At 42.9% G+C, this 17520-nt stretch overlaps 3 protein-coding genes and 1 long non-coding RNA gene across 6 annotated transcripts; all 4 read left to right on the forward strand.

Annotated features, from left to right (window-relative positions):
• The first annotated feature begins 6561 nt into the window (after window positions 1-6561).
• On the forward strand, window positions 6562-8968 carry LOC123077341 (uncharacterized). 2 transcript variants are annotated; one of them, XM_044499613.1, is made up of 5 exons: window positions 6562-6849; window positions 7031-7189; window positions 7307-8443; window positions 8530-8665; window positions 8747-8968. In XM_044499613.1, the coding sequence occupies exons 1-4, from the start codon at window positions 6698-6700 to the stop codon at window positions 8615-8617; spliced, it is 1536 nt and encodes a 511-aa protein (XP_044355548.1). In that variant the 5' UTR covers window positions 6562-6697; the 3' UTR covers window positions 8618-8665; window positions 8747-8968. The 2 variants fall into 2 exon arrangements, with proteins under 2 accessions (XP_044355548.1, XP_044355547.1); XM_044499612.1 differs by having other exon boundaries at window positions 6563-6849; window positions 8530-8968.
• A 669-nt stretch (window positions 8969-9637) lies between these two features.
• Window positions 9638-12665, forward strand: LOC123077342 (uncharacterized). The gene is made up of 4 exons (XR_006436529.1): window positions 9638-11304; window positions 11392-11463; window positions 11577-11978; window positions 12053-12665. It is a non-coding gene; the product is annotated as an uncharacterized lncRNA (long non-coding RNA).
• A 17-nt stretch (window positions 12666-12682) lies between these two features.
• On the forward strand, window positions 12683-14170 carry LOC123077343 (zinc finger MYM-type protein 1). The gene is made up of 2 exons (XM_044499614.1): window positions 12683-13819; window positions 13930-14170. Exons 1-2 carry the CDS (start codon window positions 12694-12696, stop codon window positions 13953-13955), a joined length of 1152 nt encoding a protein of 383 aa, XP_044355549.1. The 5' UTR covers window positions 12683-12693; the 3' UTR covers window positions 13956-14170.
• Window positions 14171-14536: 366 nt separating this feature from the next.
• Window positions 14537-16944, forward strand: LOC123077344 (WUSCHEL-related homeobox 8). Of its 2 annotated transcripts, none has more exons than XM_044499616.1 (2): window positions 14537-14620; window positions 14690-16944. In XM_044499616.1, the coding sequence occupies exon 2, from the start codon at window positions 15776-15778 to the stop codon at window positions 16244-16246; it is 471 nt and encodes a 156-aa protein (XP_044355551.1). In that variant the 5' UTR covers window positions 14537-14620; window positions 14690-15775; the 3' UTR covers window positions 16247-16944. The 2 variants fall into 2 exon arrangements, with proteins under 2 accessions (XP_044355551.1, XP_044355550.1); XM_044499615.1 differs by having other exon boundaries at window positions 14540-15110; window positions 15201-16944.
• Window positions 16945-17520: the final 576 nt, after the last annotated feature.

The raw sequence follows: 17520 nt of genomic DNA on the forward strand, positions 1-17520 counted from the left end.
GTTATTTATTGTACATGAGTAAGAACTTGTAGCGTTGTTGCAGTTAATTATAGCTTCTGATGTTCCAGAATTTGGTTGTTGTCTCAGTAGCAATTAATTCATTTGCACATTGATCTTTTTGAGAAGATATGTCATAGTAATTAACATGTTTCTTCAGTTTTTCAAAATAAGCATTGGTGATTTTCTATGTTGCTATAAACCCATTTCCCCTACAATTGTTACTGATCTAGTTTTAAATATTATAGGATGAACGGAAGTGTTCTTACTTGGAGTGGGTTGATCAAGAGTGGCCACAGTCTTTGAAGATGTGCCTAGCGAAGCTCTGGAGCATGTATGAGGAAGAGAACAGACTTAGGCTTAGAGAAAGTGTTGTTAACGCTGAAGAATATTTAAAGATGCGTGATAAAAAGTTGAAGGTGGAGAATGAACTTAGATTTTTTAAATCATACTTTGCTAAGATGGTGTTGGCGAAGGAGGAGGCACTTTTCCAGTTGGCCTGTGCAAAACAGGTTCTTACCGAACTAAAGAAAAGGTGGATAAGACGAGCCTGGATGATCTCGATTAGGGAAATGAATATATTGTTTTTATGAAGTTGAACTAGCTATATGTTGTATTGTGTTGTTTTCATGTAGCTACCGTACTGTGATGTTATAATATATTTATGTGCCTGATATGAAATTGGCAAACAGCTGTTCGATATGAAATGTGAATTTGCGTAATACTGGAATTATTAATTGTAAACTAATAAATCTGCTAAATGTGTCATGGACCTTTGTAAACGGTTCTAGCAGTAAAAGCGCTTGCGATGGATAGCCCAATGTCACACAGTTTTCTTTATCAAATCGTGTGTGATATAGTTGATAAAAGCAAATAGTTAACCAAGGCAGACCGTATGTGATAGTTACACCTTTCACACACGAGCCTACACATAAAACTGTGTGGGATGTACGTACGAACGGAAACATTTTCCCTGGATTGACTGTATGGGATATACATAAGAACGGAAACGTATTCCTTGAATTGACTGTGTGTGATATACATACGAACGGAAATGTTTTTCTGGGATTCACTGTGGGGATGTACATACCTACGGAAATGTTTTTCTCGGATTACCGTGTGGGGTGTACATACCTACGAAAATGATTTTCTGTGATTCACCGTGTGGGATGTACATACCTACGAAAATGATTTTCTGGGATTCACCGTGTGGGATGTACATACCTACGGAAATGATTAGGTTTCGATGCCTCGCCCGATCGCACACAGCCCCAGCCTGGGTCCCAGGAGGGCCTATTCCCGACGATTTCTGTGTCGTGTGGGAAGGACCCCCCTATCGCCCACACTCACTTGGCGACGGTTCCAAATGCCGTCGCGGAAAGGGGTTAAAAACCGTTTATTTAGGACCGACGCGCACCAGTGGTTGTGCCCACCTTGTGGGCCTCCTCCGGTAGTTATTTGGTCCAGTATTTTTCATATATTGTAAAATAATTATATGTAAATTTTCAGCTCATTTAGAGATATGCAGAATAGGTAACTCCGACGTAGCTTTTTCAGGTCCAGAATTCCAGCTGCCGGCATTCTCCCTTTTTTACGTATACCTTGCATATTATGAGAGAAAATGCATTAGAATTACTCCAACAAGCATTATTATACATAAAAACATTATAAATAACAGTAGGAAATTATGATGCAAAATAGACATATCAAACGCCGACCAGGGAATCGCGAAGAAGCAACCGAGAGAAAAAGAGGAGTCGTCGGGGAAGCGAGACAAGGAAAAGATATAAAGAAGGAAGCGAATAAGCGAGAAAAGGACTTGAAACAGTAGTTGGGATGGAAAAGGGCCGACCCGTCTAAACGCTGGCTTCAGGGAAGCCACGACGTTCCGACGTTAACCAGCGTCAAATAGGATCCACCATTAGAACTCGCGACTCCTCGCTAGCAGACCACTAGAGCCGATCAACGCTAGTGTTAAACTTACAACGCGGAATCTATTAGAGCTAACTATATCAGCAGATCCAAAATATTTTTCCTTTTTTTCAAACATTTAAAGAATATTAAAAATACTTCAAAAAAATCTGAACAATCTAAAAAAAACATGAACAAGTATTAAAAATTGCCCAATTTTTGGATTTGTAACCAAATTTCAAGAGGAAAAGAACGTATGAAATTATGAACAAATTTGAAAAACGGGAACATTTTTTCAACTCCATTTTTTTGAAAAAACACAAACTCTTTTTGAATTCGCAAACAAATTTAAAACGGGATTTTTTTGAAGTTCTGAACAAAAGTTGGAAAAAAGGAACATTTTGGACAAAAGGGAACATTCTTTGCATCAATGAACAAAATTTGAAACTCCAAACAAATTTTTGAAAACGCAAATATTATCAACAATGATTGAACTTGTGTTTTTTTTTGGAAATGGGAACATTTTTCAAACTTATGAACATATTTTGAAAGGCAGACGATTTTCCAAATATGCAAACATTTTTCCAAAATCAAGAACTGTTATGAAATTTTGAACAAAATATGAAATAGGAACATTTTTTGGAAGGCGGACATTTTTTGGAACTTCTAAACAAATATTTAAAAAATAGCAAAAAATTGAACTTCCGAACATTTTTTGAAATTTTAGAGTTCGGAGAAAAGAAAAAATAAAAAACATGTAGAAAAGGAATTACAAAATAAATACCAAAAAAGGAAAAGGAAAAAATGAAATAGAAAAAACGCAAAAGGAAGAAAAGAAAAAGAAAAAAAAAGAAAAAGAGAAAACAACAAATAAAAAACCGAAAACAACAAATTGCGAGCTCTCCAGCGCTTCGGGTGGCGGAGGCGCGGGCGGACGCACTGCAGGATTCTTCTTCGGACACCTAGAAGTGACGCCCCCTTTCCTCTTCTTTCGGGCCGCCGCCGCCACTGGAGCCGGAGCCCCGTGGCTTCATGGCGGGCGGCAGCTCGACGTCACCCTGCGAGGTCGTCCGGGGCGCCATGAAAAGGCCTCGCACGAGACCGGTGCTTGGAAGAGCAGGGGTGCCGGCGGCGAAGCCGAATGTCAACCCCGCGCTAGGGTTTGCGACGGCAGCGACAGAGAGGTCGCGGGTGTAGGGAGAGGTCGGGGGGTGTCACCGCGGTCCGCGGCCTTCCATCGGTGCAAATTCGCCGGCGGCGGCGCGGGGCGGGGTGAAGGTGGGGCAACCAAAGAGGTCGGGGCAGCAGTTGCTCGCTCGCGCGCAAATCTTCGCTATCCAGCGCGCAGAAGCGGGCCCATCAAATAAACAGCGCGCGATGCCGTTTCTCCCAGCGCGCTGAAGCTACTTTGCCGCGTGCGGTATTTTAGAGCGTCCGCTGGAGCGTCAGTTTTAGTCGCGCGCAATATATATATAGGTAAAATGTTTGGGGCACCTAGGTGCCTGGGCACCTTGTTCGGGTCCAACCCGCTAATGCATTTCCTGCTTAGAAATAATCACTACTACCCTTCCAAATAATTTGCTTTCCTTTTCTATGTGCATGCACTTGTATCCTCCACGATCATTAATTGTAGATGATTCCTGCATGATTTATTCTACATATTGGAACATATACCTACAAATGTACATACCCTACGATTCATTGAAGGTATTTTTATATACCCTACAATTTATTCCAAATAATTTGCATGCACGTATATATCCTATGATTTATTCTAGGTATTAGATACATGCAGATATATATACCCTATAATTTATTCCAAATAATTTGCATGCACGTATATACCCTATAATTTATTCTATGTATTAGAAACCTACATACGTAGTTCGATATATTTGTAAGTGGATACTTAAGTTTTTTTAAAATAACAGTGCATCTCAACATTTTTGTGTGAATACCTCGACGTGAAATTTATTGGTACATACTCGTAAATGTCATTACCATTTTATAAGTGGATACAAATACGTAAACTAAATACCTCGACAAATGATATGCTATGTTCATATAAATGAATACCTATACAACATACCACGATAGACATGTATCAAATGTGATGATACTGATGAATGATACCAAAAAATACATATTATCCTCACATAATTTCTGGGTATATACCCTAAAAACAACTAGGTAGAGTACAAGGAGAAACAAGTTTTTTCTTATACCATAGCGGAGGCAGAAAATCACAATATCCACTATACGCACACCTAAATCTGTTTTAAAGGCATGTTAGTAATACTACTATTATGCACAAAAAACATTAGGCAATTTTTAATAATTTCCTTCTATGCATTAATTACTACAGAAATTTTTTCTTGTTTCACACGTACATTCATGAATAAATTAGGCAGTTTCTTGTTTTCTAAGCAAGTATTTGGTGTGTGCATGCTAATTAATACCTCCGTCCAAATTAGAGTAAGTGGCCGCTAATTAACATGCATTTAATTGAAATTAATTAGTAAATTGCAATAACTCTCCGCCTTTAATACTGCAAACGGGTATACCCGTTAGTGTCTATACCCAACACAATGGCACACATCTTAAAGTAATCCGAAGATAGAGAAGTAAGGAGCCTGGGCACCTAGGTGTCCCAAACAGCCGTCCTATATATATATATTTATATATTATATATATATATAATATATAAAGAGAATTGGGTTTCTGGTCGTCCGTCATAAGAATTACCCCCGTAGTTGCTAATAATTACCCCCTTGCCACCGGTAAGTGAAAAAGGACGATTCGTTTTTCCCTTCTCAAGTCGCCGGTGGCTTTAGTTTATTAGAGATGAAAGTCCCTTCTATACCAAAAGTGTTTGTGTAGCACAATGGTTTGTTCCTCATGGCTGCAAGCCGGAGGTAAGGGTTCGATCCCTGGTTCTTACATATTTTTTTTCTTTTATCCTTTGCTTTGTTTGGGAGTCAACCTGCAGCTCAGAAAAAGAGAGCCGAGAAAATTAGTTGCAACATGCTAGATGTTTGCAAATGCATAAATTGGCATCATTTTTGTTAGCCATTTTGATCGATCTCACATTTAACTGATAGCTCCATTTAGTTTATACACAACTGGTAAAAATCACAGTGCATGATGAACACAAAAGGTGGTATCATGCATCAGAAGAAGATTCACTTACTTTCTCAAGTGAAATCGAAATAATGGCCCTGTAGTTAATCAAACAAGCAAGCAGTAGCAGTATCATGCTACAAGAATAATACAAGTCAGCTAGCACCGTTATGGATTTGTGTTTTTAGTACTTATCTTCAATGTATATATATTGTAATTTACGTTCTTTTGCATATTTTGGTTCCAACATTAGCATATTTCTGATCTAGACTATCAAATTAGCACATGTACTCTTAAAAAGGGTGTTAAGGCAATCATGTAGTGCTGCATATAACATGGAATTCAAGTTCTGAGCAAATCACTAGAAACATATAGCAGTCTTTCTTCCAGATGATTGACAGAAAAGTAAAATTACGAGGAAATACTCAAATCACATAGCAATCGCATTTCAACCCTAATAACAGTTCGTCAATTATCATTCATTTGCAGAATTTTTGTTTTGCCACGTTGAGTAAAAATCGAGCAAAATTCCATATATGTGTGTGTGTGTTAATTGATGGTGGTCTGATCTATTTTTATTGATGTTCGTATCAGATCCCGGTAAAATATCCTTCATTTTTATTTCAGTTGGTTTACTGAGATTATTTTCGTAGGAAACTACCATTGCATGTGTAGAAAACATAACATCATAAAATACAACATCTCGTCTTTATCTTGACGAGTCCGATTATACATATATTATTTTGAGATTACATGATGAGCAATGGTCAGTGCGAACAACTTTATTTGAACCATGATCTTACTTCTTACAGAAGATATATAGATGAAAAATATAATGTACAATACTCCTAAGGCGGATATGATATTAGGCAATGGTATGTACACTTTCATGTCATTGTACACAATAGTAAAAAAAGGCATCAATCCAGATACGACGAGGAGGTAAAAACACATACTCCATCCGTCCCAGAATAAGTGTCTCAACCTTAGTACAACTTTGTACTAAATTTAGTATAAAGTTGAGACACTTATTTTGAAACGAAGGAAGTATAATCCTTTTATTTTTTCATGCATGTTTTCACACCATGACAATGTTTTAATAGCGTGTTCCTCGTTGCAACGCACGGGCAATTTTCTTAGTATATATATATATATGGGGTAACTACCACCGGATGGTAGAATGAATTTTTCATGCATGTTTTCACACCATGATAGTCGTTTTTTCCGGCGCGGGGCTAATCTAGCGCGCCTGTCAAAGCATCATCAGCCGAAGAAAAACCGAGCAAAGTCGAGCGAGCGAGAGAGAAGCGGACGGGCGAGCGACATGTTAATGGGCCGCGGCCCGCCGAGCGTTCAGCGCGAGGGCTACTAGCCTACTACAGTACACGCTTGCCACAAAAACCCTATTGTCTCTCTCGCTCGGCAGCGCCGCCACCCCTGTCGAGTCCCGAGTTCACTTTCTCCCTCTCGAATCCCACTCGACTGCACAGGAGCGCTGCCTCTCCCCTCGGCCGCCCCCTCCCCCACCCCCCGGCCGCCCCCCCCCCCGCGCCGCCCCCCGTCACCGCCACTATGTCTAGCTACGGCGACCGTGACAGGCGATCCCTTACCCCACCTTCTGCTGAGGAACGGCCGGGTGAGCGAGGCATTCCCGGATCTGATCACGAGTATGCAGCAAGCCCGTTCATCGGGAAGAAAGAAGCCATCTCCTCAGCAAGGTGTTCGTAACGCAGCTCTGTCCAGTAGTCCCCAACAAGCTCTGGCTAACCCTCTTACGCCTGATGAAAAAGTGCAGCACCAGCTCATGGATCTACTTCTCAAGTAAGTCTTGCAAAGCCATCTGCAAATATCACAACTTTCTGTCATACATTGTCCTATAGCCACTGATTAATAGCCAGTTAGCCCAATAGCCACGGTGGGCCCATGTTGAAGAAACCCAGAATGAATACTCGGCTACCAAAATGGAAGGATCTGATATGAATTTCAATTTTTTTTCGTGCAGCTGCAGGAAGAGAGGAGAGAAGAGCTGCTATCAAGTCAGGGCCATGGCAATCATTCCTTGTAAAGATTTCATTTTCCTCGTTGAGTTTGACGATGTCCTCCATATGGGATATGTCGAGCTGGCACTGTGGATTGTGAACAGACTCAAATATAACCAAGAGTGAGTAACTCTTTTAAAACCTTTTTTTTGTGTGTGCGTATGAGAGATTTTTTCCAGTTTAAGTTCCTGTTCCAACAAATCAATGTTAACGTCACATGCCTTGTGTTTTTTGACCAGCGTGAATTTGCTGAGGCGGACGTTAGTGAAGTTCCTAGAGGCGGAACTTCCTCATGCGAGATCCGAAGTGAGAGACACCAGCTTGGATTTCGTGGGCACTCCAAAGTCAATGAAGCCTCTATCTGAGTACACATATAGAGATGTGGTAGAATTGGATACCTCAGTGTTGGGCAATATGCATCAGCTGCTGAAAGTTATCTTCCATGGGAGGTTGATATACTTTGCTGGCTGCGATCACCTCTATGATGAGTGGCGTGCCGGAAGAAGCTGGGCTGGGGAGTTCGAAGCCAAGGATGTTTATTTCTTGGAATACAGCCAGAGCAGGATATCATGCTGGATCAGTGCCACTCCTACTGCGACAGGAAAGGGCTGCACTTCGACAGCCAAGACCCATGATATGAAGAAGCGGATGAAAGAGATGATGCCAAAGTACCAAATCAATGATCAGTTCCCTGCAAACTTTGATGCTCTGGAGAAAGACTTTGAGGCTTTAAATGCGACTTCCATCACCATGACCCTGGTATTGCAATATCTGCCCTATCACGTGGCTATGATGCCGCTGCCTGCAACTGAATATCTCACCACGAAGCTGCACACAGTTCTTCAGAGTGTTCGTATGGATGTGGCCGAGTTTCAGGTGTACAAGGCAGTCTTTCACGACAAACCAGATGGTGGAGATGACTGGAGGGAGCCGTATTTCAACTCGCCTGACCAAACTCTCAGGAGTGTTTATCGGTATGACAGGACAGGTACAGTGCCGAAGAAAGCTGTTGTGCAGGGATCCGGGCAAGCTGGGCAGGGATCCGGGCAAGCTGGGCAGGGATCCGGGCAAGATGGGCAGGGATCCGGGCAAGATGGGCAGGGATCCGGGCAAGATGGGCAGGAATCCAGGCAAGCGAGGGGAGATCCGGCTGGTATTGACAAATTCAAGGAGACTCGAGAAGGCAAGCTGGGTTATAAGAGGCACATTAATATGCATGTGCATCAGCATGTGCCTGGCAGCACTCCAGGGCAGCAGAGGACCTTGACAGGCGTGTTTGAAGCTGAGTTGTATTCATCAAGTAACAACGGTATATTGGCTGAGATATCAAGGGAGCTGTTCAGTGGCAGGTCTACACAGATGAAATTGGCCACCCAGTAAGTAACCTCCCCCCTTAATAAACTTTGCAACTACATGTTAGATGCGGCTGTTGTTAACAATTTCTTCTTTTGTATGAAAACAGGCTTGGCATCATCTATGAGGCGTACCGGGCGATGAGATACATTGGGGACAAGGGTGCTGTTGCTGTTGCTGATGATGGAACAACATGATTGCGTGAAGAGGAGTCTGAGGCATGATGTAGAAGTTAGCAGGCGCAGGTAGTTGGTTGTAATGGTATGTCCATGTATTTGGTGGAGAGGGTCAGGCTGACAGAGGGTCTTAATTTGTTCTTCGTGTAGTAACTTAGCTGGATCTTGGAGGATGTGCATGATGCACACAGCTGGTGGCTAGTTGTTGATTTTGGTATGCGATGCTGTGGCTGTTTGATGTCTTGAATGGTAGTGCCGTGCCCCATGTCTTATTTTGCTGTCGCTGTAGTAAATTGTGGGTCCTGGAACCTGGATGATGTCGATGTTTGCAGAAATGTTATGTACAAAGCTGGTGACTGGTTGATTTTGGTTTGTGGTGGTGCTGGTGGCCGTTTGGTCTTTCTTTTGAGGATCTTTTGTTGTGATATATCCTGATGATTTGCACGCATCCTTGCAATGAGATTAGCTCACACCATTTGGCTGAGGCTGCTTCGATGGTGCCTGACGTGGCCTTTTGAAACCTCTCGCCACGCATCAGACGCCGAGCTGCGGTGTGTCTGACCAGTGAAGCCTATGGGTGGGTGCCTTCGAATCGATTCATCAACCGAAGCCGGTGGCCAACAACCACACGCCGGCGTACTCGTGTGTGTGGCTTGTCAGGTGCGACTATGTGTTGCTTCTGCTCGTCCCGAGCGCCGCCCAGTTCACCCGAGAGCATGTACGCCACGCTGCGTTCGCCTGGCCCCTTCCCGGTCTATTTCTTCATGTCTCAGGCTTCCCGTCAAGCTTCAATCATCCCTCACTCTCATTTGAGTCCCCTAGGACACGCAAGGCTTCTCCTTCTTCCACCTTTCTTCTCCCGAGCTGCCAGTCTTTCTGTCGAGCACATTGCACGCGACGCGTTGAGCTCCGTAGCCACCCCTCACCCCCCCCCCCCCCCCCCCCCCCCTCCCGCTTGCCCTGCTGCCCCCCTTGGATTTTAGCCGCGCCACCGTGCTCCTGGAGCACCTGAGGGAGCTCCGGCATGCCCTTATCCGAGTGCCTCTTCCTCTGCTTTGCGCACGAGTCCAGCGCGCATGCAAACCACTCCGTGTCCGCACGCTGCACGCTGGCTAACGGCGTCCCGGCACCCTCCTCCATCGCTGGTCTGAGCCTCGACCTCCTCCCGGGTCTTGGAGCTTGCCTCCGTCGCCAGGAGTCGACAGCCGCGTCCCTCTCTCCGCGGTGGACGCCGCGCACCGAGCGGACGATGTGATCGTCACCGGCCCGGACTGAGAGCCCCCGTGCTCACCTCATGCGTGGACACCATCCCTGCCTCGCGTCTGCACCTCAAGCCGTGCCCGATTCCACCTGAGTGAGACCGGCCGCGTCCAGGCGTCCAGCTCCAGCACATGACTCCGCCACCCGTATGAGGTCCAGTCCGTCGGCGTGGCCGATTACCCAATACCCATCCGGTTCTTCCTCTCCACGGCACTGGCGCGAGCTCACTAACCTCCTGGGAACGGCTCCGGCGGGCGCCCCGACGAACTCCTTCGCCGTCGCCGTACGGCCACGTCGCCTCCGCCGCTCCATCCGTCCCTACCAACGACGAGGTACAGCCCTGGTGTAGAGAAGAAGCCCTCGTCCAGGACCCGCTACTCCTGCCGTGAGAACCGCCGCCGTTCACCGCCGGCAACCACCGGCAAGGCTCCTTACCCCGCACCCCTCGGCTTTCCCACGAATCGGTGATTAACCGACCAGACAGGCCCGGTTTCCTTGCAGCCACTGACCTACGGGCCCCGCATACTCGGTTCATTTTTAAAACCAGACAGAGTCAGCTGAACAAGTTGTAAGTATTACTATTTGATTAACAATTAAAATTTCTAACTGAATTTACTGCGTTCAAGTGTTTTTCAATATTACCTGAAAAAGAAAACGTGTTTTCTTCTTCGATATTTCCTCTTATCCAAGCTAACTTTTGTACTCCTTTGTCAGTGTGGACATGGACCAATGGTACTGTTTGTCTTGTCAAGCCACAGAAGTTTAAGCACCGAACCCTGCATGTTGAAAATGACAGAACATTTATATCATTTTCCAGCAAAATAAATAGAGGCCCATGTATCTGATCCAGCATTTGGGGTTAGCATTTGTGTTTTGGTCTCATCTCTTTAATGTTGACAGCACAGTGGTTCAATTCTAAATTTTTTATCTAAAGGCTGCAGTAATTGGGCTTAAACAACATGGCTTTGGACGTAGTACAAAACTGTCAAATGCATATTTTCTCTCAAATATATATGCACATGAGTTCCTATGCAGTTTCGTATATATCTGATTATTACCTTGTCTTAGTTAGTGTAGCAGATCTTTGATATTTTTTTCATCTTGTGGCAATATTTGGTGTGCGTTTTTCCTCGTCTTGTGGCAACATTTGTTGTGTGGGTTACATTTCTTACCCTTCTACATCCCCTTTTGTCGAGAGATAAATGTGTTCTTCAATTATAGTGTGGAAGATGAGTACAATATCTCTAGATACAAGTAATAAATATTCATAAGAATCTTCATTGTTACTACCTCATTTTTTGCAGAGCTTTGAATGGTAATCAACTATCCGGTTCCCTACCAGATGAGATTGGCTATCTCAAGAACTTAAACAGATTACAAATCGACCAAAATCAATTATCTGGACCCATACCTATGTCGTTTGCTAATTTAAAAAGCCTGGAGCATCTGTAAGTTCAACAATATTCTCACTTTCATTCCGACGTTGCCTCTTATTTAAGCATCATTTTAACCTTGACTCACCTTTTGACCTTTAGTTACATGAACAATAATTCATTAAGTGGGCAAATTCCATCTGAGTTGTCCACATTGCCTTAGCTCCTTCATCTGTAAGTGGACCACTGCTTCTATTTTGAGTTCGGCCTTTTCTTTCTCCCTGTTATGCAGTCTGCAGCATGGGTTGTGTTTAAAATTGTTTCATGTTGTTAACTTTGCTGTGCAGGCTTGTGGATACCAATAATTTATCTGGACCTCTTCCTCCAAAATTAGCAGAGACGCCTAGTTTGAAAATATGGCACATTTTATATACCCAATGAGACTTCTTTGGCGTAGAGAATTACTTTATTTCAGAATGTGTTCTGGTTTCTTTCAGAGAATATCCGATGCTGGTTGTGTGATGACTACGTTAGTTTTGCTCGTCTGAGAATATTTAGTAATGCTACAAAATTCAGTAGTGTACTTAAATGTTGCTTAAATATAATTTGGTTCTGCCTTTCTTGTGTTACTAAACACAGGGGCGGACGCATGTTGTGGCGAGTGGGGGCCCAGGACCCCGCTCGATTCATCGTCCTCTTCGTACTACGTCCCGATGCTAGCGAGCAGGCCCCCGGTCGGGCTATAGCAGGTGCCCCCACTCCCTTCCAGTTCGGCCTTTCTGTAAAGCCCAATACAAAAAGCTAATCAAGAAAAAAATTCAAGGCTGAAGGCGTGCGTCTACCCTGCTGCCGCCTGCCGCTTCGACTCTGGGAGCTCACAATTAATAGCGAGAAAAACGAAGAGGCGAGCCCTCGGCCGCCGCTTGGTTGGACCATTGGTGGATCGCGGCTTGGCGGGTGCCAGTCCTGTGCCATCCGGTCGCCGGCCACCGGCGGCGCCACCGTCGACGGGTGTACAGCAGCAACGGATGAACGGAGCATCCTCAGCAACTCATCTCTAATCAGGTCTGTAGCACCTCCTCATCTCCTTATCCCAAACGACTACAGAGATACTTCTTAGTTCTTTATTTTGCTTGCTGTTGCCTGACTACACTCTGGTCCTTATTCTTCAGTTGATTCCTTGGTTTATCTCATATCAAATCAAATGAAAACTTGCGGTTCGTACTAGTACAGTAGTACTACTCTATCAGACATGTAGCCATGTACTGTTGGTTCTACCAAAAAATTATAGGATTAGTGTGACACACTACTTGTACTTGGAAAATTTCTATGGAATTCAATCTGGCATGCCATTCTACTACTAGTACTTTTGCTGGCCTGCTAGTCTGCTCCACTAGAATGTTTTGTATCTGAACTTTTACAATTTGTGCTTCCATTATTTGATAGGGAAGAGAAGGGAAGATAATGGAGAAGTATTTGATAAAGAAATCAGCAAATGCCAACACCACCACCCAGCCCCAGGGGGCTATCACCAGCAACAATTCAAGTGGCAGTAGTAATGCATCAAGACCTGCAGCAAAACATAATTCTGCTGTGCCTGAACTAGTTGATTTGAATAAGCTCCCTCGCGATCCAGCTAAAAGGAAGCGAATGGCAGATTATCACCCCAACCAACGTGATGAGATAAGAAGGAAGTATTTGATTTGGGGACCTAATCAGCCCCGCAAGTTGGAATTTCCATACAGGGAGATTGGGAAGAAGAAAAAGAAGAGGAGATTCAATCCGGATTGGTATGATGATTATGCTTATTGGCTAGAGTACAGCGAGAAGGAGCACAAAGCCTATTGCTTATGCTGCTATTTGTTTAGGGACAACATTAAAGACAACCACCATGGGCATGATGCATTTGTAGTAGAAGGTTTCAACTGTTGGAACAAGACAGAGAGATTTGTAACTCACGTCGGTGATCGTAACAGCTTTCACAACAGAGCACTCAAGGATTGCGAGGATCTATTAAAGCAAGATCAATCAATCCCTGCAGCCTGGAATAGACAAAGCCAAACTGAAAAGAATGAGCATCTCATCAGGTTAAATGCCGCAATTGATGTTTGTCGATACTTGTTGCATCAGGGACAACCTTTCCGTGGCCATGATGAATCTAAAGATTCTGAAAATAAAGGAAATTACCTTGAGTTGATGGACTACACTATTAAGCAAAATGATGTTGTTGCTAAGGCATTCAAGAATGCTCCAAATAATAATCAAATGTTGTCTCCCAAAATTCAGAGAGATATTACCGAGTGCTTTGCAAAAGAAGTACTAGGGCATGTGATGAAAGAAATTGGTAATGGTGTGTTCAGCTTATTAGTTGATGAGTGTAGGGATGTTTCCGACAAAGAACAAATGGCGGTTGTTCTCCGATATCTTGATAAGTGTGGACTGGTCCAAGAGAAGTTTGTTGGTGTTGTTCATGTGGAGGAGACAACAGCTTCTTATCTCAAGTCTTGCATAGATTTATTATTTTCACAACTTGGGCTGAATCTTGAACAAGTTAGAGGCCAAGATTACGATGGAGCAAGTAATATGTCTGGTGAGTTTAATGGTTTGCAAGCTAAAATTATGAATGAAAACAAATCAGCATATTATGTACATTGTTTTGCTCATAAACTCAACTTGGTTGTTGTGGCTATTGCAAAGAAGATATTCGAGGTCGGAGATTTCTTTGATATGGTTTCAGTTTTGCTGAATGTCGTGGGCGCGTCTTGCAAGAGAAAAGACCAACTTCGTGAGCATCACCAAGAAGAAGTGAGAAAAGCAATAGGATGTGGAGAGATTGCTACGGGGACTGGACTGAATCAAGAATTATCTCTTCAAAGACCAGGTGACACTCGATGGAACTCCCATTATAAAACACTGTTGGGTTTGTCCAAGATGTTCTCATCGGTGGTTAAAGTACTAGAATATGTCGAGAAAGATGGCACAGATACCGGAAAGAGGCGGCAAGCTAGAGGTCTTCTCAAATATTTCCAGACCTTTGATTCTGCATTTTTCTTACACATGATGATGATGATATTAGCTTTAACAAATGGGCTGTCAAAAACCTTACAGAGAAAGGAATAAAGACATTGTAAATGCTATTTCAGATGTGGAATCAACTAAACGAGAGTTAGAAAAGCTCAGAACCAATGAGGGGTGGGATTCTCTTATGAAGAAGGTATGTTGTTTTTGTGAGAAGCATGACATTCCAGTGCTTGACATGGAAGATGCCTATGTTAACCCAAAGAAGCCACGACAAAAGACCGGCATTAACAATGAACATTATTACCGTGTTGACTGTTTCTTTGCTGTTCTGGATCTGTTAGGAGAAGAGTTTAATGACAGATTTAATGAGGTAAATTCTGAGTTGCTTCTATGCATGTCTGCTTTGAGCCCAAGTGATTTATTTTCTCGTTTTGACAAGGCGAAGTTGCTGAAATTAGCTAAGCATTATCCCGATGACTTTAATCACCAAGATATGGTGACTCTTGAGCATGAACTTGGTCTCTACATAGATAATATACTCCATGATACAAGGTTTTCTAGCTTGGACAAAATAGGTGATCTAGCTAAACTGATGGTGGATACAAGGAAGCACCTCTCCTATCCTTTGGTATATCGGCTTTTGAAGCTAGCTTTGACTCTTCCTGTTGCCACTGCCACTGTTGAGAGGTTTTTCAGCTATGAAGATTGTGAAGAATGCTTTGCGTAACAAAATTGGTGATGATTATTTGAGCCATAGCCTAATTTGCTTTGTGGAAAAGGGACTGCTGGACGAAATTACTAATGAAGTGATTGTTGATCGTTTTCCATAAGATGAAAGATCGTCGTGGGAAGAACGAAATGTAAAGATCCAATGCCATACACCTTTTGTGTGTTTACCATCTCCATTTGTATTTTAATGGCTAATACTAATATGTGTTTTTTCTTCGCAGATAACGGCATTTATATTAGAAATGAATATTCTCTTTTGCAAAGCATGAACTGTTGGGATATGAAGTCTTTTTGTAGGCTCTGATCACCTTAGTGTTAACTTGTTGTGTTACTATTGTCTATTGGATAATGTATCTTTTTCGAACTTGGATGAAATATGTTATGACTTGCAAGAAAATTGCTAAATATAGCATATTTACATGTTTATAAGCCTATGTGTAAACATGTTCGAGAGTTTTCTATCGCTGTGTGCCCCCAGTCGGTTTTTCTCCTGGGTCCGCCCCTGGTGTCATCTTCTATCATTAATTATGCAGGGTCCTGTTAATGTGTCTTACTCCCTCCGTCCGAAAATACTTGTCATCAAACTGGATAAAAGGTGATGTATCTAGATGTATTTTAGTTCTAATGGTTCATGGAGGTCACATAGACAGACCTATGGCAAGAGTTGTTTTAGATAGGCTCCTGAACTACAGTTTGCTGAGCCTCTGCACATCCTCAATTTTTCTCTTGGTCTATTCTACTGTAGCAGTTAGTTTATTTTCTTTGTAGTCAACTAAAATCTCTTATTTTTTCAGGTATGAGTCTTGGTAATCTGTACTGTAATCCTCTAATGGTTCATGGAGGTCACAAGATCACCGCGAGGCAGCGATGGACACCAACCCAGATGCAGCTGCAGATCCTCGAGAGCATCTTCGACCAATGTAATGGAACACCAAGCAAGCAGAAGATAAAAGACATCACAGCGGAGCTCTCGCAGCACGGCCAGATCTTGGAGACCAACGTCTACAACTGGTTCCAGAACAGACGTGCACGCTCGAAGCGGAAGCAGGCAGCTTCTTCTCTACCAAATAACGCCGAATCCGAAGCCGAGGGGGATGAGGAGTCCCTGACCGACAAGAATCCTAGATCAGACGGGTCACAGCAGGAGAACATGGCTGTGAGAGCTCACAACCCTGAGAGGATCTCAGAGATGCACCGCCACTTCGACGCAGCAGAGCGTGAGCAGGTCCGTGGTCCGTGGTCCAGCAACGACGCCTCAAGGTCGTAGGGTGGTCTGGTCCAGATGTCCTTCTATGAGAATGTCTATGTTGAATCCAAGTATGTTGAGCAAACACCATATCTCAGTATAACTCCACTGAAAAACCCCACTGAAAGTATTCTGGATCAAGATAGCCCTGCCAAAAGAAAACAAGTTCAATATTGTGTTGCATGGAACAGCAGTAACTAGATCATGGTGAGTGCAGTTCTTGCTACATTGCTAGGTGTAATAAGACTTACTGGAGTACCCTCAACAACAGTGGAGATATGAGCTGGCAATGTTCCTTCCACATCCGGAACCGGAGCAATCCTATTTCTGTGCAAAATTCATTTGAGCCTTGCAGAGAATCTTCCTGTGCTCGTTTGATTGCAACGGTTGCTCCATCATCTAGATTTCCTTTATGGATTTTCCCATAACCTCCTTGACCAATTTCAGCTGAATCATTGAAATTATTTGTTGCTGTAGCCATTTCTTCCAACGTGAAAGATCTCACACCATCAACCTTGACAGAAAACCTCAACAGTACTGCAAAATTATCTACTTCTTTAAGTTGTTGTAGATTGAATTTAATGTCTACTGTAACTTTAAAGTTTACTTTGCTGTAGAGTTGAAACATATCAGATGTTGTCTCTTTAGAACTCGGATCTAATGTATTTGGATGAGGCTGATATAATATATTCACAGTTTAAATCCAGTTTCCAGTATTACAGAAAGACTGATCGAGTAGCTTCCGACTAAAAAAAATGATGCTCCTATATGTTACTACTTTTTTGACGGGTTCCTATATGTTACTACTACTCCCTCTGTCCGAAAATACTTGTCATCAAAATGGATAAAAATGGATGTATCTAGAACTAAAATACGTCTAGATACGTCCCTTTTTATTCATTTTGATGACAAGTATTTCCGGACGGAGGGAGTAGTTACCAGATAAAGCAGCAAGGCATTTCTAATTTGTCAGACAGCAAGGTTTTTATGTGTAGCACATAAAAACTGTTAAAGGAATATACTGACTTACATGAAGGCCTTGAAACTGTTCATGTTTTGAACGTCTTCTCAAATGTAGAAAGCAAAGAAACTACAATAGCAGCAATAATTGTTCCTGCCAAAATCCCAGCTAGTGTGCCCTTTTTTAAACCCGATGACACCGCTCTTGGAAATTCTGTGAAAAAATAAAGTGAAAAAAAGGGCAAAACAACAAGTGGATCATAAAGCTGGATGGAGTATTAAAGTACCAGTATAAAAAAATGAGACCAACCCAAGGGCTAATCTTCGTTGGCATT

This window comes from Triticum aestivum, chromosome 3D (assembly GCF_018294505.1).
Source record: "Triticum aestivum cultivar Chinese Spring chromosome 3D, IWGSC CS RefSeq v2.1, whole genome shotgun sequence".
Lineage (NCBI taxonomy): Eukaryota > Viridiplantae > Streptophyta > Magnoliopsida > Poales > Poaceae > Triticum > Triticum aestivum.